Source organism: Nomascus leucogenys, chromosome 22a (genome assembly GCF_006542625.1).
Source record: "Nomascus leucogenys isolate Asia chromosome 22a, Asia_NLE_v1, whole genome shotgun sequence".
NCBI lineage: Eukaryota > Metazoa > Chordata > Mammalia > Primates > Hylobatidae > Nomascus > Nomascus leucogenys.
In genome coordinates this window covers 56,014,140-56,036,690 of record NC_044402.1, presented here as the reverse complement: position 1 = coordinate 56,036,690, position 22,551 = coordinate 56,014,140, and the positions used below count along the sequence as shown (strand labels likewise).

The following is a 22,551-nucleotide window of genomic DNA, read 5'->3' as shown; positions in this document are numbered from 1 at the left end:
TGTAATAAATATATTGTGGCTTTATAAGTGAATGTCCTTGTTCTTAGGAGATTTAGGTCAAAGAACTAACTAATACCAAAATGGAAGTGTTTAGGATTAAAGGGTCATAATGTCCATGACTTAATATCAAATATTTCATCAGTGACAACAATTATTGCATACACACACACACAGAAAGAGAAAAAGCAAAGGTAGCAAAATGTTAACACTGGAGTATCAAGAAGAGTACCATAGTTCATGGCATTATCCTCAAAACTTTAAGTTAGAAGTTTTTTCTTTTTTTTAAAATAAAAAGTTTTTTAGAAGCTTGCAGGTGATTCTAATGCAACCAGAAAGGTTGATTACATTTGGAGACAACTGGTCTAGATAAAATTCCAAGTCCCTTTCAGTTCTAAGACTGTGAAATCATTTTAAATGTACCAATAAAATAGATCTGCCCTAATATTAATTTGATTGTTACTCATTTTATGATACTCAGACTAAGGAAAAATTGTTAAGAGGGGGAAAATGAGCAATTTTCATGGTTCTGCCTTAGCTAAGGATAATTTACATTTGACTGGTTTACACCAACTTGTTGAAAAAGGCCCCAAATGTAGAAGAAGAACATGAAAGCTCCTAAAAACTACTTCTGCTCCCAAAATAAGCCATCTGAGACTTCTTAATGTGTACAGGTGCCTGACAGAACTTAGCACTCAAAAGTACTCTAACAAAACAACTCCTAGACATAAGCCAGATCTATAAAAATCCATTGAGTCAGGACAAAACCTAGGGAGATCGGATCAGTTTTTTTTTGTTTTGTTTTGTTTTTTGTTTTTTGAGATGGAGTCTCCTCTGTCATCCAGGTTGGAATGCAGTGGTGTAACCTTGGCTCACTGCAACTTCCGCCTCTCGGGTTCAAGTGATTCTCCTGCCTCAGCCTCCCGAGTACCTGGGATTACAGGCACGCACCACCACGCCTGGCTAATTTTTGTATTTTTAGTAGTCACAGGGTTTCACCATGTTGGCTAGGCTGGTCTTGAACTCCTGACCTCAAGTAATCCGCCGGCCTCAGCCTCCCAAAGTGCTGGGATTACAGGTGTGAGTCACCATGCCCGGTCAAAGGAGGTTAGATTTGAATCAGCTCAAGAAGGGTTTGCATTCTCAGCACAACCCAAACAGCTTTACCTCTCTGTTTCTGTCTCTCTCTTATTATTATTATTATTATTATTTATTTTTTATTTATTTATTTTTTTTGAGACAGGGGCTCATTCTGTTGCCCAGGTGACAGTGATCACTGCTCACTGCAGCCTCAACCTCCTGGGCTCAAACAATCCTCCCACCTCAGCCTCCCGAGAATTTGGGATACAGGCATGTACCACTATCCACTATGCCTGGCTAATTTTTTATTTTTTCTAGAGATGGGATCGCATTATGTTGCCCAGGCTGGTCCCAAATTCCTGGGCTCAAGCAATCTTCAGCTCTGGCCTCCCAAATTCTGGGATTACAAATGTGAGCCACTACACTGGCAAGCTTTACTTCTTTTTTTTTTTTGAGTCTCACTCTGTCACCCAGGCTGGAGTGCAGTGGCACAATCTCAGCTCACTGCAACTTCTGCCTCCTGGGTTCAAGCGATTCTCCTGCCTCAGCCTCCCGAGTAGCTGGGATTATAGGCACATGCCACCATATCCAGCTAATTTTTGTATTTTTAGTGGAGATGGGGTTTTACCATGTTGGCCAGGCTGGTCTCGAACCCCTGACCTCAGGTAATCCACCAGCCTCAGCCTCCCAAAGTGCTGGGATTACGCCTGTAATTCCAGCACCCGGCCACAGCTTTACTCTTAATGTAGTTTGCATCAATTGGCCTTTCAGGGAAGAGGCAAAGGGAATTATTTCCAAAGAAAGAAGTATGTTCTTACTACATTTAAACTAATTTTATTTTATATGTGCAAAATTAAAGGATAGGAAAATGTACTTTCAAGAACCAAAGTCTTACCCTTTATCAAAGCTTTATAAGCTCACTAAACTAATCACTGTTGGGAAAACAATCACTTTAAGTTTCCTCCCCACAAAAGAAAACTCTGAATAGACTAACTGAATAATGTTTCATTAAGTGTCATCTACCAGTAACAAAAACAGATTCCAAAAATGCCTTTGCAGAAATACATTATATACACTTTAAAAAATTAGTATCTCAAATATTACTAGTTACCAGATATTTTTACTTTATGTATATTATCTTCTTTAAACTCCAAAACAATCCAGCAAGGTAGATAATCGTGCCGCATTTTACAGAAGAGGAAACTGAGGCTCAGGGAAATTAAATAACTTGCTTAAGTCAACAAAACTAATAAGTCGCATCCCAGAACTTAAACTCTGGTCTGACATGAAAGCCTATGACTTATGAGTTTTTCACTCTATCACTCTACTTCCAAAACAAAAAACAAAAAAACTAAAAGTATCTTCCTATTCTGAAGACTAGAAAACAGAATTTAAAGAGCAGGCCAATCACTGCACTTCAGCCTGGGCAACAGAGGGAGACCCTTTCTAAAATGAAAGAAAGAAAGGAAAGGGGAAGGGAAGGGGAAGGGAAGCGGAAGGGAAGAGGAAGGGAAGGGGAAGGGGGGAAGGGAAGGGGGGAAGGGGAAGGGGGAAGGGAATGGAAGGGGAAGGGAAGGGGAAGGGGAAGGGGAAGGGGAAGGGAAAGGAAGGGGAAGGGGAAGGGAAGGGGAGGGGAAGGGGAAGGGAAGGGGGAAGGGGAGGGGGGAAGGGGGGAAGGGGAAGGGAAGGGGAAGGGGAAGGGAAGGGAGGGAAGGGGAAGGGGAAGGAAGGGGAATGGAAGGGGAATGGAAGGGGAAGGTGAAGGGGAATGGAAGCAGAAGGTGATAGGGGAATGGAAGGGGAAGGGGAATGGAAGGGGAAGGGAAGGGGAAGGGAAGGGAAGGGGAAGGGGAAGGGAAGGGGAAGGGGGGGAAGGGGGGAAGGGGAAGGGAAGGGGAAGGGAAGGGAAGGGGAAGGGAAGGGAAGGGGAAGGGAAGGGGAAGGGAAGGGAAGGGGAAGGGAAGGGGAAGGGAAGGGGAAGGGAAGGGGAAGGGAAGGGGAAGGGAAGGGGAAGGGAAGGGAAGGGAAGGGAAGGGGAAGGGAAGGGAAGGGGAGGGAAGGGGAAGGGAAGGGAAGGGGAAGGGAAGGGGAAGGGAAGGGGAAGGGGAAGGGAAGGGGAAGGGAAGGGGAAGGGGAATGGAAGGGGAAGGGAAGGGGAAGGGGAATGGAAGGGGAAGGGGAAGGGGAATGGAAGGGGAAGGAAGGGGAAGGGGAATGGAAGGGGAAGGGAGGGAAGGGGAAGGGAAATGGAAGGGGAAGGGAAGGGAAGGGAAGGGGAAGGGAAGGGAAGGGAAGGGAAGGGAAGGAGAAGGGAAGGGGAATGGAAGGGGAAGGTGAAGGGGAATGGAAGGGGAAGGGGAAGGGGAATGGAAGATGAAGGAGAATGGAAGGGGAAGGTGAAGGGGAATGGAAGGGGAAAGCGAAGGGAAATGGAAGGGGAAGGGAAGGGGAAGGGAAGGGAAGGGGAAGGGGAAGGGGAAGGGGAGGGGAAGGGGAAGGGAAGGGGAAGAGGAAGGGAAGGGGAAGGGAAGGGGAAGGGGAAGGGAAGGGGAAGGGAAGGGAAGGGAAGGGAAGGGGGGAAGGGGAGGGGAAGGGAAGGGGAAGGGGAAGGGAGGGAAGGGAAGGGGAAGGGGAAGGGGAAGGGAAGGGGAAGGGAAGGGGAAGGGAAGGGGAAGGGAAGGGGAAGGGAAGGGGAAGGGAAGGGGAAGGGAAGGGGAAGGGAAGGGGAAGAGGAAGGGAAGGGGAAGGGAAGGGGAAGGGGAAGGAGGAAGGGAAGGGGAAGGGAAGGGGAAGGGGAATGGAAGCGGAAGGTGATAGGGGAATGGAAGGGGAAGGGGAATGGAAGGGGAAGGTGAAGGGGAATGGAAGGGGAAGGTGAAGAGGAATGGAAGGGGAAGGGGAATGGAAGGGGAAGGGAAGGGAAGGGGAATGGAAGGGGAAGGAAGGGGAAGGGGAAGGGGAATGGAAGGGGAAGGGGAGGGAAGGGTAGGGGAAGGGGAAGGGAAATGGAAGGGGAAGGGAAGGGAAGGGAAGGGAAGGGGAAGGGAAGGGAAGGGAAGGGAAGGGGAATGGAAGGGGAATGGAAGGGGAATGGAAGGGGAAGGTGAAGGGGAATGGAAGCGGAAGGTGATAGGGGAATGGAAGGGGAAGGGGAATGGAAGGGGAAGGTGAAGGGGAATGGAAGGGGAAGGTGAAGAGGAATGGAAGGGGAAGGGGAATGGAAGGGGAAGGGAAGGGAAGGGGAATGGAAGGGGAAGGGAAGGGGAAGGGGAATGGAAGGGGAATGGAAGGGGAAGGGAAGGGGAAGGGGAATGGAAGGGGAAGGAAGGGGAAGGGGAATGGGAATGGAAGGGGAAGGAAGGGGAAGGGGAAGGGGAATGGAAGGGGAAGGGGAATGGAAGGGGAAGGGGAGGGGAAGGGTAGGGGAAGGGGAAGGGAAATGGAAGGGGAAGGGAAGGGAAGGGAAGGGAAGGGGAAGGGAAGGGGAATGGAAGGGGAAGGTGAAGGGGAAGGGGAAGGGGAAGGAAGGGAAGGGAATGGAAGGGAAGGTGAAGGGGAATGGAAGGGGAAGGAAGGGGAAGGGGAATGGAAGGGGAAGGAAAGGAGAAGGGGAATGGAAGGGAAGGGAAGGGGAAGGGAAGGGAAGGGGAAGGGAAGGGAAGGGAAGGGGAAGGGAAGGGGAAGGGAAGGAGGGAAGGGAAGGGGAAGGGAAGGGAAGGGAAAGGAAGGGGAAGGGAAGGGGAAGGGAAGGGGAAGGAAGGGGAAGGGAAAGGGAAGGGGAAGGGAAGGGAAGGGGAAGGGAAGGGGAAGGGAAGGGGAAGGGAAGGGAAGGGGAAGGGAAGGGAAGGGAAGGGAAGGGGAAGGGAAGGGGAAGGGGAATGGAAGGGAAGGGAAGGGAAGGGGAGGGAAGGGGAAGGGAAGGGAAGGGGAGGGAAGGGGAAGGGAAGGGAAGGGAGGGAAGGGGAAGGGGGAAGGGAAGGGAAGGGGAAGGGAAGGGGAGGGCAAGGGGAAGGGGAAGGGGAAGGGAAGGGGAAGGGGAAGGGAAGGGGAAGGGAAGGGAAGGGAAGGGGAGGGAAGGGGAAGGGAAGGGGAAGGGAAGGGGAAGGGAAGGGGGAAGGGAAGGGGAAGGGGAAGGGAAGGGAAGGGAAGGGGAAGGGAAGGGGAAGGGAAGGGGAAGGGAAGGGGAAGGGAAGGGGAAGGGAAGGGGAAGGGGAAGGGAAGAGGAAGGGAAGGGGAAGGGAGGTAAGAAAGAGTAAGCCAAAACAAAGCTGATGTGCTCCACTACCTAAGGTCAAATTGCTTCTCTACCATTAAGACCCAACAGCTGAACAAAATCTCCCACAGGGCCTTCCTAGGTCCAGCCCATAGGGGGCTTCCTTTGCTAAATCACTATTTCTCAAAAGCATGAAGTATCTGCCTTGTGTTTGGAAACATACAGAAGTATCTTATGTTTCTCTTCCCCAAGGCAGCTGTTTTCAGAACAAGTAAAAGGTAGCTAATGTGGATAATGTAGTGTCTTGAGCACACTCCAGACTGTTGCCAAAAACCAAACTTCATCTGAATAAAATCTTTAACCAAAATCAGCGGGTGAGAGCACCAAGGAAAGAGGCTAACGCCATCACCCAGTGAACAGGCTCTGCTGCTCAGATGTGGGAAGGGCTGAGGGGCAGACAGGGCTGGCCTGTTCATCACCAGGCCCATCAGACTACTCTTTGTCCCAGCCTCACAGGGAGGGAGACTAAGGCAGGTGCCTACCTTGGTCCTGCAACATCGTTTCATATTTCAGAACCCTTCCTGGGTCAAGAGTGATCAAGCAGAGAGAAGCTAATGGCTGGAGATATTGGGTCGTGGTTTTAAAGCATCAGGCAGAGATGCACAAACTCCAGGAGATGAGAGTCATGCAACAGCTTTTAAAGGAATAAAACGGATCACCCATGTCCTTTCCTCCACATCTCCACCATTAGCTACTGAAATCTGAAAATCAGATTCCATTTCAAAAGACAAATAGAAAGTAGGCTAAAAATATTTATTTAATTCCAGGAATTACAACTTAATCATTTTTTCTATGCTTATTTAAAAAGTAAGATAATTTGACATCTCTTAACTACATTTAAAAAATTGTAAGAATCAAAATTGTAAATTAAGTATGTAATATGGTCCTTTCTATTTCCCCAATCCTGCCATTTCAAATATTCCAGAAAAAAAAGCCCACCATTTCCCAAATTAGTATGGGTTTTAAAAATAAAGCCAAAACCCACTGCAGCTGCATTTTCCCATCCCCAGAGAAGCCAAAAGCAGATGGACTGAAGCAGACAACAGTCAGCGTGATGAGGAGGAGCCTGAGTGGACAAGAGTAGAAGCGGAGAGGACCAAAGAGGAGGTACAGCTTGGAGAAATGATGCAGAGAATTCCTGGCAGCAAAGTACACACCTTGGCATTGATATAAGGGTCAAAGGGGCCGTACTTTTTGAGTTCTTTGATCTCAAGAGCATTCTACAAAAAGGAGAGGAAAAGAAAAAGTGATGACAAAATGGATGAAATATATCAAAGCAATACACAGCCCTGAGGAAACCCAACCCTAGAACAACTTGAATCTGCCCTCTGGATGCCTCAAAGGGAAGTTAATAAGAAAGACAACCTCCAGGGCACCTTACTCTTACCCCCCTTTAACCTAAGCATCCTACTGGAACCATATTAATGGTTTTAAAATGAATCAATATAGTACTTGTAACCACTAGCTAGATCCATTAAAGTCTTCAAGCTACTGCAGACATCTTGCCCAGCTCCTGCCCACCACCTGCCTACCAGATACTCAAAGCACTGGGCTGGGGTCCCACCTATCAACTGATACTCCAAGCAGGAGGCAGCTGTGAGCAGGTTAAGCTAGCACACTCAGGTAGCTCAAAAATCCAAGCAGCTGTGTTTCAAGGCAAACATGAGCAAAGAGGATTAGAAATGGTTGCTGAAAATTTCTTAAATGAGAAGGACTTTAATGGGTGACCAGTCTTTCCAACATTGAAGAATATTAGTTACAAGCAAACTTCATTATGCATTTCCTCCAGAGAGGAGAAATGACCACTTTAGCTAGGAGGAGTAAAATTGCACTTAGATTCTAAAGAGGTAATTCTAAACAGATACTTTTCATTCCCAAATGTTAATAAACAAACATCCTCAATGATGACTTTAAATGTCTGTTGCTCACCTACCCAGAAAATACAGCCCAAAAGGGGAAAGGAAGGCAGATTAACAGCTATATACACACAATCTCCAAATCAAGAGATTTGGGAGCACTATTTTAATTTTCTAATGTCTCAGAATGAAGCTGCCCTTCTCAGAATCAAAGTCATGCTTTTAACAGCTAACTGAGAACTGCATGAGTCTCCTGACAGATGGACTTGCCAGGATAATTTCCTATTTTTGGGGGGAAAACTTTGGTCTAATCCTACAGGTAATTTAACAATCCCCTCTCGGCAAAGTCATTAGAAAAATATTCCTAAGCTTACTGAGAAACATCAATATCTCCCTCCTTCAAGGAACTGAGAAAAGTATCAGCTTCAGTTCAGAGCAGAGAGAGGAAAGGGGAGAATGGCTTATCATATAAGGAATGCCCATCTCCTCTCAAACTGGCACACAACCTCCAACTCAAATGACAGGGAGTTGTATTTGTAAGAGGCTTGTTTAAAACTTGCATAATCCAAATACAATTTTTTCCAAAGATATAAATGTAAAGAACAGGAGGTATATTCTCAGAGTAACTAAATCCATGGCCATTATAAGGTTATTTTTGCTCAAATCCTGCCTTTTTCATTTTCTAAGAATCATCTCTGCTTTTTCAAAGCATGCTCACTCGGAGGACACCATGGAAATGATCTTCATTCCACTGAATCACCTCTGACCTCCCCTCACATGTTCCTGATTTGTGAGTTCATTTTTTGGCACTACCATAAGTACTTATACTGCTGCAAGTTCAGATGTATGTAAAACAACAGCATGGCTTACACAGTACTGACAAACACTGGGAAAGTCACATTGCCATGTCAATGGCTTAAACACAATTTACTTTTACTTTTGAGACAGGGTCTCACTCTGTCACCCAGGCTGCAGTGCAGTGGCATGATCATGGCTCACTGCACCCTCAAACTCCTGGGCTTAAGTGATGCCCCCGTCTCAGCCTCCTGAGTAGCCGGGACTACAGGTGTGTGCCACCACATCCAGCCTTTTTTTTTTTTTTTTTTTTTTTTTTTTAATAGAGATGGGGTCCGGGGGGTTGGGGCTCCTCACTGTGTTGCTCAGGCTGGTCTCAAACTCCTGGCCTCCTGGCCTCAAGCAATTCTTCTGCCTCAGCCTTCCAAAGTGCTGGGATTACAAGCATGAGCCACCACACCCAGCCTACAGTTAATTAAGCTCGCCAGCTTGAAACTGACTCCATGCAATTTTGTAGGGCTTGCATTATTTCAAATTTTGCACATAAAGTGAATACAGTTGGCCCTTCATATCCACAGGTTTCCATCCACGGTTAGTTAAGTCTGCACATGTGGAACCCACAGACAGAGCTAATGTTACTTTGCCATTTTACATAAGGGACTTGAGCATCCTTGGATTTTGATACCTATGGGGAGGTCCTGGAAACGAAGGGCTGTGTATACATTTTTATTCTAGTACTATTCCAAATATGCATGAGTCAAATGCATATAAAATACATCCTCATAGTATAAGATCTACTAAGAAGAGTAGAACTGGGAAGAGGGGAGTCACATTTAGGGTATGGAAGAGGTGGTTCCATGCTAAGGAACTGATTATCAAAAAAAAAAAAAAAAGGAAGAGCTGGTTCTCTGAGATTTGAACTATGGGGCTAAGACGGTGATGGGGTTGCCACATCTGGCTATAGCTGAATGGAGGGAGGAAAGCCTCCCTTCCTTCCGACCTGTTCATTGACTCTGGTGTGTGAAGGCCCTTGATGGATGAGCAACCGCACTATCTGGGCATCTCCTTTCCAGGCTGCCAAATGCAGAGGGTAGCAGCCTTTCGAGTCAGCCACGTTGGTCAAAGCATCGTTCCTCAGAAGAACCTCGACCACATCCCTAGAAGGCAAAAATCAATCATGAGTTGGTAGAACTCATGTCTTTCCAGCTAACAGCTCTTTACACCTGTATGGCACAAAGCCCTTTCACAGATATCTCATTTGGCTCCTGTGTCTCCACCTGAGCTCACCACCCCAGCTTTTCCTTTTATTCCATGAGCTACTTGTACAGCTGCTGATACGCAGCAGAACCACCTTGAGCCATGCTATGCTGACTCATCACCTCTCTGTTTAGGCTTTCTTGGTAATCCGTCTGTTTTATACTACTTTGAAAATGTCTGGACTCTTTGTCCAAACCTGTTTCCTTGTTTATGATGTTTAAACAGCATTCAGGTGTTGAATTTACATAAAAGTAATCATACAAGACAAATATTATTATTCACCACATTATTCAGAGCATTTAGTGATGTAGGAGCTGAAAGCAGAGAGGCCAAGCAGAACAAAAGTTATTGCAGGCCGGGTGGAGTGGCTCACACCTGTAATCCCAGCACTTTGGGAGGCTGAGGCGGGTGGATCACCTGAGGTCAGGAGTTCAAGACCAGCCTGGCCAACATGGCGAAACCCCGTCTCCGCTAAAAATACAAAAATTAGCTGGGTGTGGTGGTGGGAGCCTGTAATCCCAGCTACTTGGGAGGGTGAGGCAGGGAGAATTGCTTGAACCCGGGAGGCAGAGGTTGTAGTGAGCTGAGATTGCGCCATTGCACTCCAGCCTGGGAGACAGAGCAAGACTCTCTCTAAAAATAAATAAATAAATAAATAAATAGTTATTGCAAAAGCAAGCCAGACACATATGTTATCATTTGATATCCCCAGAAAGAGGAACTTGCTTTTTTCCTGGTGACAGCACTAATTAAACACATACCAGTATATAATTATCCCTATGAATGTAAGATCAAAGAAAATCCCTACTGTAAATAAAAACAGCATCTGGAAATGAACTTGGCTAACAAACTACAGTCATTTAAGTTCAAGATTCACTTTAATTCAGATTACCCCACTATATATGGGAACAGTGTTCTCTATAGATTTCTTTTTAGCTATATCTAAGATGGCTACAGAAAAGACTTAATGATCATATTCAGTATATTTTAGAAATGTTCAATGTTGAAGGCAACAACCACTGCCTCTTTCTGGTATGTTGGAGTCAATTAGGATGGGTCAAATATTGGACAAGTGACACAAAATACTCTAAGGTGGTGAGGGCTCTGGAGCTCCTTGCTCAGCAAAATCTAAAATGATTCCAATAATCCCTCCTCATAAAAACTACACTGCTGGCCGGGTGCAGTAGCTCATGCCTGTAATCCCAGCACTTTGGGAGGCTGAGGCAGGTGGATCACCTGAGGTCAGGAGTTTGAGACCAGTCTGACCAACATGGTGAAACCCTGTCTCTACTAAAAATACAAAATTTAGCGGGTGTGGTGGCGGGCGCCTGTAATCCCAGCTACTTGGGAGGCTGAGGCAGGAGAATTGCTTGAACCAGGGAGGTGGAGGTTGCAGTGAGCTGAGATCATGCCACTGCACTCCAGCCTGGGCAACAAGAATGAAACTCCAGCTCAAAAAACAAAAACAAAAAAAAGACACTGCTGCTATTTATTGGCTATAGTACTTGTTTTCCTTTAACACCTTCTATTCTGTTACACTCTGGTTTACATTCTTCGACATCCTGGCAAACCCACTCACTGTGCTCCCCGACAATGCCTGCCCCTTTGCTGAGCAACCTGAAAGGCATGCCCAATCACTTAAGCCTATGCCTTCTCTCTCAAATTCTCCCCAAAGCATGCCTTCTCCAGAGAACGTTCCACAGAAATCCCACCCAGTTCCTAATCACTTCTCTGTACTCAGGAGAATTACACAGGCCATTTAATGTATTTTTTTCCCCTTAAAAAGGGTTCTTGTGTACAGGGCTAATTTTATGAGGAAAGAATGGCAGGCAAGAAGAGAGAGTAAACAAATAACTATTGAAACAGAAGACAGCTTTCTCATGACCACTTAATCTATTTTCAGTTTATTGAGCAGTTAGTTACCTAATAGATTCCAGCCCCTTTATGTTCTGGCTACCCCAAATTTGATCATCATACCTAGAACATTCCAGAGGGAAAAAGAACAAGCAGAAGAAAAGGTAAAACTTAACTCTCAGCTAAAGATTTTTTGGTGGGTAGTGTGGGGAAGGATGTTTAAATTTTACATGAAAGAAAGACACAGAAATTCTGAATGAACTGAACTTAGGTTTGTTTTTCTCTGTTTCTCAGTGCCACGGCTTAGCAAACCATTGTTTTGTTTTTGTTTTTTAGAGATAGGGTCGCTCTGTCACCCAGGCTGGAATGCAATGGCACAATCATAGCTCTCTGCAGCCTCAAACTCCTGGGCTTAAGCAATCCTCCTGCCTTAGCCTCCTGAGTAGCTAGGACTTCAGGCATGCTACCATGCCTGCTTAATTAAAAAAAATTTTTTTTTCTTTTTGTGGAGATATAGACTTGCTTTGTTGCCCAGGCTGCTCTCAAACTCAGCTTCATGTGATCCTCCCACCTCGGCCTCCCAAAGTGCTGGGATTACATGCATGAGCCACTAAGCTCAGCTAGCAAACTTTTCTAGGAAATGAAAAGGCAACATGAAGGCCTGGGTTCTGAAGGGTGAAGGCAGGGATGCAGTACATTGATACTTACTTATGGCCATTCAAAGCAGCATGGTGCAGGGGTGTGTAGCCAGTGCTGTCAACACAGTTCACATTTGGCCCTCTCCACATGCTATCAGGGAGAAAAAAAAAGAGAAAGAGACACAGATTTCACAGACTGAAGTCACGAACCAAAGTTAGAGATAGCTAGCTAATTAGTAAAGATTTCTGTGTGGTGTTCAACCAGACCAGTTACTTCCAAATGACTCCTGATAACATACAGCAGCTATACACTGCAGAGATGCATAGCACTGAGGGTACACTGCAATGGTTTGCTGAACAGAGTCAAGTGTCAAGACAACAGTGTCATCGCTTAAGAGTTTGTTATTCTAGTACTCCCAGGATTGCAAAAACAGCTCATTGAAAGGTCATCAAAGATAGAACCAAAGCACTCCGCCAGTCACAGGTATTGAGCACTCACTCCTGTGCTGGTGACTGAAGGTTTGAGAGAGACCTCAACACAGATCAGATAATCAAGACGAGCCAATGAGCAAGGATCAAGGTCAAAAAAGCACAGGAGACGTGTCTTAAGATGCAAGAGACGATTTTGCCTTTCCTTTGTAAATATGTCTTATTAATTAAAAAAATAACAGAATCTGTAATCGGAGTGTCTTATCTGACTTAAAAATACCATAGAAGGGAAGCTGAAATGTTACCTTACTTAATCCTCAAAGCCTTTGTTCTTATTTCTGTTTCTGCATTGGCCTTACTGCATTGACCAGAGCTTCTAAAATAATATCAAATAATCCTAAAAGCCTTAGTTCTTATTTCTGTTTCTGCAAACCTTACTGCATTGGCTGGAGCTTCTAAAAGAATATCAAGTAGCAGAGGGCAAACTTGTTTTTTCCCCAAAAAGTGTTACTAGAGATAGTTGGTTAAATGTATTTTCTGCATCTATGGAGATAATAGTTTTTCACATTTAACAACCTACTATGTTATCAATAGGTTTCTTAATATTAAGCCATTCTTGGAGTAAACTTAATTGGCCATTTCCATTATGACCTTATTGGTAAATTCTACTTGAGAGCAGCTACTTTAGAGTAGATTATTTAGGATCTATATTCATAATTGAGACTGATTTAAAGTTCTTGCTTTTTGTGCCACTGTTACTGAATGGTATCAGTGTTAGGTTAAAGTCACAGGTCAGCTGGGCAGCTGTCTACTCATTTCCATACTGAAGTATCAATGACACAGGCCAGGTGCGGTGGCTCACGCTTATAATCCCAGCACTTTGGGAAGCTGAGGTGGGCAGATCAGTTGAGGCCAGAAGTTTGACACCAGCCTGCTCAACGTGGTGAAACCCTGTTTAGTAGAGGGTGAAATCCTCTATCAAAAATACAAAAATTAGCTGGGTGTGGTGGCATGCACCTATAATCCCAGCTACTCGGGAGGCTGAGGCAGAAGAATTGCTTGAATCCAGGAGTCAGAGGTTGCAGTGAGCCAAGATCACACCACTGCACTCCAGCCTGAGAGACAGAGAGAAACTCCATCTCAAAAAAAAAAAAAAAAAAAAAGACAATGACAGAGCACTAAAATTATAAAGAATCACCAGTAAAGCCATCTGAGCCCAGAGCCTTCATGCTCAGTGTTGGAAGCAATATTATTTATAAAATTTTGGCCGGGTATGGTGGCTCACACCTGTAATCCCAGCATTTTGGGAGGCCAAGGCGGGTGGATCACCTGAAGTCAGGAGTTTGAGACCAGCCTGACCAACACAGGGAAACCCGTCTCTACTAAAAATACAAAAATTAGCCAGGCATGGTGGTGTGCACCTGTAGTCCCAGCTACTCGGGAGGCTGAGACAGGAGAACTGCTTGAACCTGGAATGCAGACACTGCAGTGAGCCAAGATCATGCCACTGCACTCCAGCCTAGGCAACAGAGTGAGACTTGATCTCAAAATAAATAAATAATAAAGTAAGATTTTAGCAATAGGCATCAACAGACAAATTATTATAACTACAGTACAGACACAGAGTAGAATATCATATACCAGTTACATTGCTATGTAATAAGACAAAAAAAAGATTATAATGTTACGGAGAAAAAAGAAACAAAATTGTAAATACTATATAGTCATAGCTCAGAAAGCATGACATTTATCAGGAGAGTAGATTAAGTGCACAAGTTTACTCTACCTCCTGCCTAAAGTTCTCTGAAGTGACAGAAGAGATATCCCACCCTACACAGATAGAGAGCTATAGACAGATAAACAGATTCACACCAAGAAAATTTTAAAAGACACCATCAAGTAACCAGCAATGTTGAGGAATTACTAAAAGGCAGAAAGTAGACAAGGTCAGATCTATAGAGACACAATCTAGAAGAATGCAAATTAAAACATTCATTGACAAAAATGAACATAATGACATTATCAAGTGTTTCTAAATATTAGGAAAACAAGCACTCTTAAACACCACTGGTATGAGTTTAAACTGGTAAATTCCTTTGGGAAGAAAATTTGGCACCATCGATCAAAACCAAAAATAGGATTCACTTTGAGCCAGCAATTCCACTTCCAGGCAACTACTCAACAGAAATACTTATACACGTGCACAAAGACACATGCTGGTACAGGATTGCTTCATTGTAAGAGTTAACAACTAAAAACTTAATGTCTATCCATAAGCAAGCAGTAAAATATTAGGTATACTCCTAAAATAAAATACTACGTAACCATCAACCACAACAGTAATAACAAAGGAAAGAAAACAAATTGGACCTTTAAGTCCTGACATGGAAAGATTTCCCAAGATATACCGTGTTATAAGAAAGTGACAAAAGAAGTCATTGTATAATACACACCGCTGTAAATGGATGGTGAGTGGAAGAGCACTCACCAAATGCTGACTGTGCTCACCTCTGGGGAAGGAAATTTGTGTGTTAGGGAGCACTGCAGATGATGAAGAGAGACTCTCCTATTGCGCTCTGTACTCTACCACAGTTTAAAACACTTACAGTGAGAATCTATTCACATAGTGCTTTTATAATAATAATATTGTAAAAGAAAAGGTGAATCATCTATGCGCAAGGAAAAGAAGACAAAAGAAAGTCAAAATGTTAATAAAACACAGTTGTATATGGGTGACAAGCCACTTTAATGAACATGTAGATATTAGGTTTAGAATCATAAGATAAATTTTAAGTAGGAAAAGTGGGATTCTGTACAGCAAAGGAAACCGCCAGCACAGTAAAAAGACCACTTAGGGAATAGGAGGAAATATCTGCAAACCATACATCTGTTAAGAGGTTAATATCCAAAATATATAAAGAACTCAAAACAACTCAATAGCAAGAAAGCAAATAACCTGATTGAAACATTGGGCAAAAGATCTGAAAAGACATTTCTCAAAAGAAGACATACAAATGGCCAATAGGTATATAAAAAAAGGTTCAACATCACTAGTCATTAGAGAAATGCAAATTAAAACCAAAATGATATATCACCTCACACCCATTAGAATGGCTATTATCGAAAAGACAAAAGGTAAGTGTTAGCAAGGATGTAGAGAAAAGAGCACCCTTGCACACTGTTGGTAAAAACAAAAATTAGTACAGCCATTTATAGAAAACAGTACGAAGTTCCTCAGAAAATTAAAAATAAAACTACCATGCGAACCAGCAATTGTACTACTGGGTATATCCAAAGGGAATAAAATCAGTACATGGAAGAAATATCCGCACTTCCATGCTCATTGCAGCATTACTCACAGTAGCTGAGATATGGAATCAACCTACCTGTCCATCAATGGACAAATGAATAAAGAAGATGTGGTATATATAAACAATGACATACTTTCCTTAGGAAAGAAAGGAAAATCCTGTCATTTGTAATAACATTTATCAACCTAGAGGACATTATGGTAATAAAATAAGCCAGGCACAAAAAGACAAATACCGTATGATTTCACTCACATATGGAATCTAAAAATGTTGAACTCACAGAAGCAGAGCGTAGAATGGTGGTTACCAGGAGCTGGAGGGGGTGATGTTGGGGAGATGTTGGTCAAAGGAATAAAATTTCAGTCAGGAGGGATAAATTCAAGAGATTTACTGTACAATAAGGCAATAATACTTAATAACAATGTATTATAATCTTAAAAATCGCAGCCGGGTGTGGCAGCTCATACCTGTAATCCCAGTACTTTGGGAGTCTGAGGCAGGTGGATCACCTGTGGACAGGAGTTCGAGACCAGCCTGGCCAACAAGGCGAAATCCCGTCTCTACTAAAAATACAAAAATTAGCTGGGTGTGGTAGCGCATGTCTGTAATCCCAGCTACTCAGGAGGCTGAGGCAGGAGAATTGCTTGAACCTGGGAGGCAGAGGTTGCAGTGAGCTGAGATCGTGCCATTGTGCTCCAGCCTGGGTGACAGAGCAAGACCCCATCTCAAAAGAAAAAAAAAAAAGGAAAGAAAGAAAAAAGCACTAAGAGAGTTGGTGTTTTTGTTTGTTTGTTTTGTTTTGTTTTGTTTTTGAGACAGAGTCTCGCTCTGAAGCCCAGGCTGGAGCGCAATGGTGGGATCTCGGCTCACGGCAACCTCTGCCTCCCGGGTTCAAGCGATTCTCCTGCCTCAGCCTCCTGAGTAGCTGGGACTACAGGCGTATGACACCATGCCTGGCTAATTTTTTTTTGTATTTTTAGTAGAGATGGGGTTTCACCATGTTAGCCAGGATGGTCTTGATCTCCTGATCTAGTGATTCGCCTGCCTTGGCCTCCCAAAGTGCTGGGATTACAGGCATGAGCCACTGCACCTGGCCAAGAGTTGGTTTTTAAGTTTTCTCACCATAAAAATGATATGTGAGGTAATACATGTGTTAATTAGCTCAATTTAGCCACTGTATAATGTATAGATATTTTAAAACATCATAATGTATACAACAAATATATAGTTTTTGTCAATTAAAAATAAATTTTTAAAAAGCAAGATACATGTATTTTGATATCTAGGCTATTTGTTCATTGCCAACTAAGGATGGTGAAGACAAGGTGAGGAGCCTGAGGGACATCGTGATACCCCATCCTCTACTAAGCCTGAACTTCTACAGCACTTTCTAAACAAGGAGCTAAATACAATTAAATCTCTTTAACATATTCGTACAATGACCTCATTTTTCAAACCAAAAAGTATATGACTATGCCTGACGATGGATCAGGGTGATGGCAAGTGACATGGATCCAGAAAATCTGTGAGGTACCGTTGTCACACTTATTTTCAAATTGCCACACAAGAGAAAATATCATCATTATAGCACAGGTGACACTAAGAATCTAAAAACAAATTATTTGCCCCAAATCACATACCAAATCAGTGGCAGATCAAAAACTCTCTTTGATGGAGCTCATGGCATTTGGCCAAACAAGGACTGTCTGATCTAATTGGAACGACAACATGAAGTGAATATGTAGTGGACATAATTCAGTAGCAAGATGACTAGAATAATTAAGAGGAGCTGAGAAAGAGGAAATACCAAGGCTGGTTAAATCGGCTGAGAGTGCGGCTCTATCAGCTACTAATTTAGTTCTATTAGAACTCAACTATCTCAGCCCTCTCAGTTCGTGTCCCCAAGGAACCCCGAAACTAAGATTTAAACTGCCTTTGATCTTAACAAAAAGGCAGGATGAAGCAAGCCTTTCATCGTTTTCTAACTTTTGCCTCCATGACTGGTTTAAAGGTGATTAAGTTTGGACATCCTATGTCAGCACTGAAACTCCCTCAAAACAATTAGAAAATAAAAGGAAAAAAGTAACTTCACTGCAAAAAGCAGCAACGTTTCCAACCAGAGGCCTTTTTTCCTTCTTTTTCTCTACCTTCTCCTCCAAAAGCCCATCTAGAAGTTTTGGGGACTGGGGAACATATTAAACAAAATCTAAACGAAAATGGAGAACTATAATCTCCTTGTTTGGAATTTCAGCTTCAGACAGGATGGTAGTAACATCCCCCTCCACCCAAGTTTCTTCCTTTCTGGCAGCTCAAGAAAAGAGTTATTTACAATCTAGGTCTTCCTCCCTATCACAGCTGTCCTATTAGGTTTTCTAAAACTGTAAGCACCAAAGGGCTGCTCACAGACAAACAAAAGCAGCATATAATGCACCAGGAACCAGAGAAAACAACTTTAAACACAGCCTAGGAAATTCCTAAGCAAAGTTTAACCTGTAAAGATTGTGCAGAAATGCAATAGCTGCCCTTGACTTGCAGGACAAATGCTCAGACTGATCTTAATGGGTCCTGGAGCAGTCACAGCAAGCCTGCGTGATGAAGATATGGAACCTAAGTTAGGAGCTTGGGCTCTGCGGTTAGCTGACCTGACTTCAAAACTCACCTCCGCCACTTGTCATTTTTTGACCTTGGACAATTAACTTGATTTTCCACACTACTGTCGCTGCATTTGTAAAGTCTACTGTGATGGGCTCCCCAGGACTTAAATCATTCATGGAAACTTCTAGAAGCTTGAGCAAGTATAACAGTATTGAGAGGCCTAGCATGTCAAAAAAGCTTTCGCATGATGCTGAAGCACAGCAAGCCTTGCCCTATGCACCTCAGCGGCACCTATGTTTTGGGATGGCATCTAAAGCACTGTGGAGGGCATGGAAGAATATGACTGGTGAGGCCCTGTGGCTTTTGGATCCCCCCTCAAAGGCCTCTCTCCATTCCTTTAAAAACTGACTGTATGTGTAGACATGCCGGGCACTGTGCTGGATTTGGAGGTTTTGATGAATAGAAACAGCCCACTCTATTTGGTGAAGGTGCCAAATGAGGTCTTGTTTATGGAGCTACTCACGCATGTACTCAACAGACACATGAAGTGCGCCTTCTAGGGGCTGCAGATGCAGATGGAAAAAGACAAAGTCTGCCCTCATGGAGCTTGATTTCTAGGGAGAGGGAGAGAGTGAGCGAATAAGCAAAAAAATAGAGATCCTATGACGCCTATGAGGTGCTAAGGGCCAAAAGTGAGCAAAGGAAGCAGAGGCAGCAAAGGAAGGGGATAAAAAGGAAATGAGTGATATTTGAGATAAGGTCATCAGAAAAGACCTAAGAAGGTGGCCTTTGAGAAGAGATCTGAATAAAGTAAAGAGCCGTGAGGGGGTCTGAGGTAGACAGGCAGAGTAGCATCAAACACAGGAGCCCTGGGAAGGAGCATGCCTGACCTATGGCTGGAGAGGGTAGTAGCAGGGAGCTCCGCCCACAGAGATGCCAGAGGACATTACAAAGGACATTGAGTTCAGTTCAGTTCCACAGGCATCCGCTGAGCACCTACTAGTGCTCACTGCCAGGGGTAGAAAATGGAGGAGGACATAAAGCCCACACTTGAAGGAAAGGGGAGCACTTTCAAAACAAGGGGAGGCGCAGGCTCTAAAGCCTAAACTGAGGTGATCAGAAACTAAGTCTCTTAACAGAGAATCAGGGTTCCTCCTACCTGATTTCAAAAATCCATCAACACTCATAGCTAAATTTACTTACTACTCTTCAGACCTAGCAAAACTCAGGCAAAAACTTGAGGTAAAATTGCTTAAAGTCTCTGTGAAATCAAATAAGAATCACAAAAGCAGACAAATGGGATATTTATTCTGTTGAGTATAGAAAGTGGCCCAACTCAAATGTCCCCTGATCCTCAACGCCTTTCCTGATTGCACTGGCTGATATTAATTTCACCCTTCTCAGATCTTCCAGATCATCCACTGCGCCTTTACCACAACATTTATCCTATCTGATCCTGAGCTGCAGTGACTTATTCATCCTGCTCATTCATAGCATATATTATAAGTCCTTTAGGGAAATCCCTCATGTTTCCAAGAACAGAGCACTATGTAAGGAATTGGCCCAGGGCCACCAGGGTGCAACTTCTAACATTCAGTTTTCAGCAATCTGCTCATTCCTTCTTGCCAGATCAGATTCTTGCCAACCCTGAACCAACATTACCCCAGTGTGACATGGTCTCTATGCAGTATAACAAACCTACTACATTTATATCCGTTAAGAATGGCAACAATCTCTTGATGGGACATACAAGAACGCTGCATCTGAGATGTGTGTACACAAAACACAGAGATGGAAGAAAGATAAGTTAGAACCAAAGTGCTCAGGCCCCTTTCATGTGCGTGAGATCAGATTTCTGGACCGAGTGATACTCTAAGTGGCCTTAGCTGGCAGTAAACATGATTCATGTGGTAGCCCAGCTACTTTATTGCTTACTTTACACAGACAAGTAGTGGTATCTCAATGGGCCAGAAAAGTGTCCGATCCAGTTCAATCCAATAAATGTTGATGCCACAGCGCTGGACAGTCCCTACCCTTGAGTTCAGTGAGGAAGTCAGACCAGTAAACAAATGACAATACTACACAGTGTGTGACATTCTGGGAAGGAAGTGCACAAACTGGCTTAAGGGAAATGGGAACAGGGAGGTTTTACAGAAGAGGAGATACTTAAGTTGAGCCTTAAAGTTTAGGAGGAAGCAGCCAGGCAGAAACGAAGAGGCAACATCCAAATTCACTGTCCCCTGAGTAGTCTCAGCAAAGTGGGACACCTGCAAGTAACTACGAGTGGTTGGAGCATACAAGTGGAAGGATGGTGAATGCAAGGTTGAACAGGCCGGCAGAGTCAAATCAGAAAGGGTCCTGTATGCCACTGAAGAGATTCAAGTGGGGAATAATCAGATGGGTGTTTTAGAAAACTCTTTCTGTTGACAGCTGGGAGGCAGGTACTCAGATGGTCCATTTGTTATTCACTATACTGTTGTGATGGCCTGACATATTTCAGAATTTTTTTTCATCATTATGCTGAGCGGGTGTGTAAATGATACACTAAGAGAAGTGTGTGACTAGATCCAGGGAGCCTAGGTGAAGTTAGTAATTCAGGCATGAAGTAAACACCTTCATGCAGTGTAAAGAGGACAGAGAAAAAAGGATAGATTCAATAGAAAAGACAGGACCTTGTCAAATGCAGGTTGGGGTGCACTGGCGGCTGTTTGAATCAGGCTACTCGGTGAGTACTGAGAATTCTGGGGGAAAACCAGGGTTGCTTTGTTTTGTGATTGTGGTGACGTGAGGTAGGGGAGAAGAGAAGGGAGCAGGAGGGAGTTTTATTTTGAATTTGTTGAGGCTGAAATGAATTTTGACTCCCATATGTAGATGTCTGGTCAGTAGGTCGATATGAGTGGTCTGGAACCCATAATCCTATGTTATATAAAGCCCATCCTTGTTTGTACCATGGTTACACACCAAATAACTTAAAATGACAATGTCTAAATGTTTATATGCATTTGCATGCATGGTACCCATACTTACAGGCATACTATGAAGAAGGAAAACAGATACCGGTATTTCCATTTTACAGGTAAGAAAACTGAAGTTCAAATGACTTGCTGATTGTCATATAGTTGATTACATGAGAACGGAAACAAAATTCCACATCTGACTTAGTGCGTGTTCCTTCCAGTTTCTCCAGTCCCTTGACACTGAATGTTTAGAGAAAACAACGTGCATCTCTGTGGGTCTCCTCCTGCATTAGTTCTCAGGAGGTCGATGACTCAAAGCATCAAGTCAGATAAAGGCCTTCTGGATCACAGACCCTGTAAAGAGGGAGCAATAAACTTGAGGGGGAAGAGAGGTCCTAGGCAGCTCTCCAACAATTCTTCATTAAATCATAAGGTCTAAACAGGAGTTTTGTCTCATCAGCCTTTTTCTGCCAAAAGCTTTCAATGTTTTCTTCTTTCGGTTATCGTTGCAAAGTGAGATTTATCTCTGAACCTCAGGAAGGGCTGGCAGTTTTCCAACACAAGGAAACACTCTCTCAAATCAGTCTAATTTAGAAAAGATTTCATCTTACTCAAATGAATTTGACACATCCTTCCTAAAATGCTTTCTACATACTTAACAGTTGAGGGTAAAAGGAGAGATACAAGGAGTCTATGAAACCATCCTCACTGTCAGAGAAGCTTGTAATCTTCAAGAGAAGACAAAACACACAGACATGAAACAGTCGGACACAGAAGCCCCACAACAGTGCCAAAAGAGTTCAGTTAATAAACTGAGCATGTACTTTTATTTCTGCTCCCTCCTGAAGACCATTAAAACCAGAGTAAAAACAAACAAAAAGGGCGAAAGGAACAGCAGAAGATAAATGAACATAAAATGTTGATCCTTTTTGAAAGATAAAAAGTAAGTAAGTTGGTAGAGCTGAGAAAGTGAATCTCTGCAGCCTGTGAAGGGGATGCCAATTCACACAGTCACCCTCGGGAAGGCTCAGGGATTACAGGCACCAGGTGGCAGAGGAGGCCAGGGACAGGAAGGGGCTGAAAACTGGGACTTAATACAAATTCTGTATAAAGAGGTGTTAAGACCACCAGGTCTGCTGTCACATCCAGGACAGCCAGGGACTACTACTACTACTCTACCTACACAGGAGAGGGTTGATTTATTCTGTAAGAACCAGCTTGGATCTAGACCCAGGAATATCAGGAACAGCAGAAGGTAGGGGAAGGAACTGTACTGAAATCAGAGGCCCTGAATGAAAGTCTCTATCTTGAATGATGAGATCCCAGCACCCCCTAACCCACTTGGCTTCCAGAATGCTGGAATGGGAGCTCCACTCCCATCCCCACACAGAAAAGTTGAGTAATTCTTTCCTGGAGAAAATAAATGATACCACAGAAAAGTTCAACAGATGATGGTTTTGGCGGATTTCCCAACAAAACAGGGGGGCTCCTGCCCCATAACCCTATATA

The 22,551-nt window shown here is 43.8% G+C and overlaps 1 protein-coding gene across 5 annotated transcripts in view; it reads right to left on the bottom strand.

The window, feature by feature from the left end:
* ANKS1A (ankyrin repeat and sterile alpha motif domain containing 1A) overlaps positions 1-22,551 on the bottom strand; it is a 204,557-nt gene that overhangs the window by 111,791 nt on the left and 70,215 nt on the right. For 3 of the 5 annotated variants that reach the window (XM_030802653.1, XM_030802654.1, XM_030802655.1), the window contains exons 2-4: positions 11,821-11,901; positions 9,002-9,158; positions 6,508-6,570 (exon numbers count right to left, since the gene is read on the bottom strand). In XM_030802653.1, the coding sequence (XP_030658513.1) occupies positions 6,508-6,570; positions 9,002-9,158; positions 11,821-11,901 (301 nt within the window). The remainder of the gene's footprint in view (positions 1-6,507; positions 6,571-9,001; positions 9,159-11,820; positions 11,902-22,551) is intronic. The other 2 variants (XM_030802657.1, XM_030802656.1) reach the window with 1 other exon arrangement.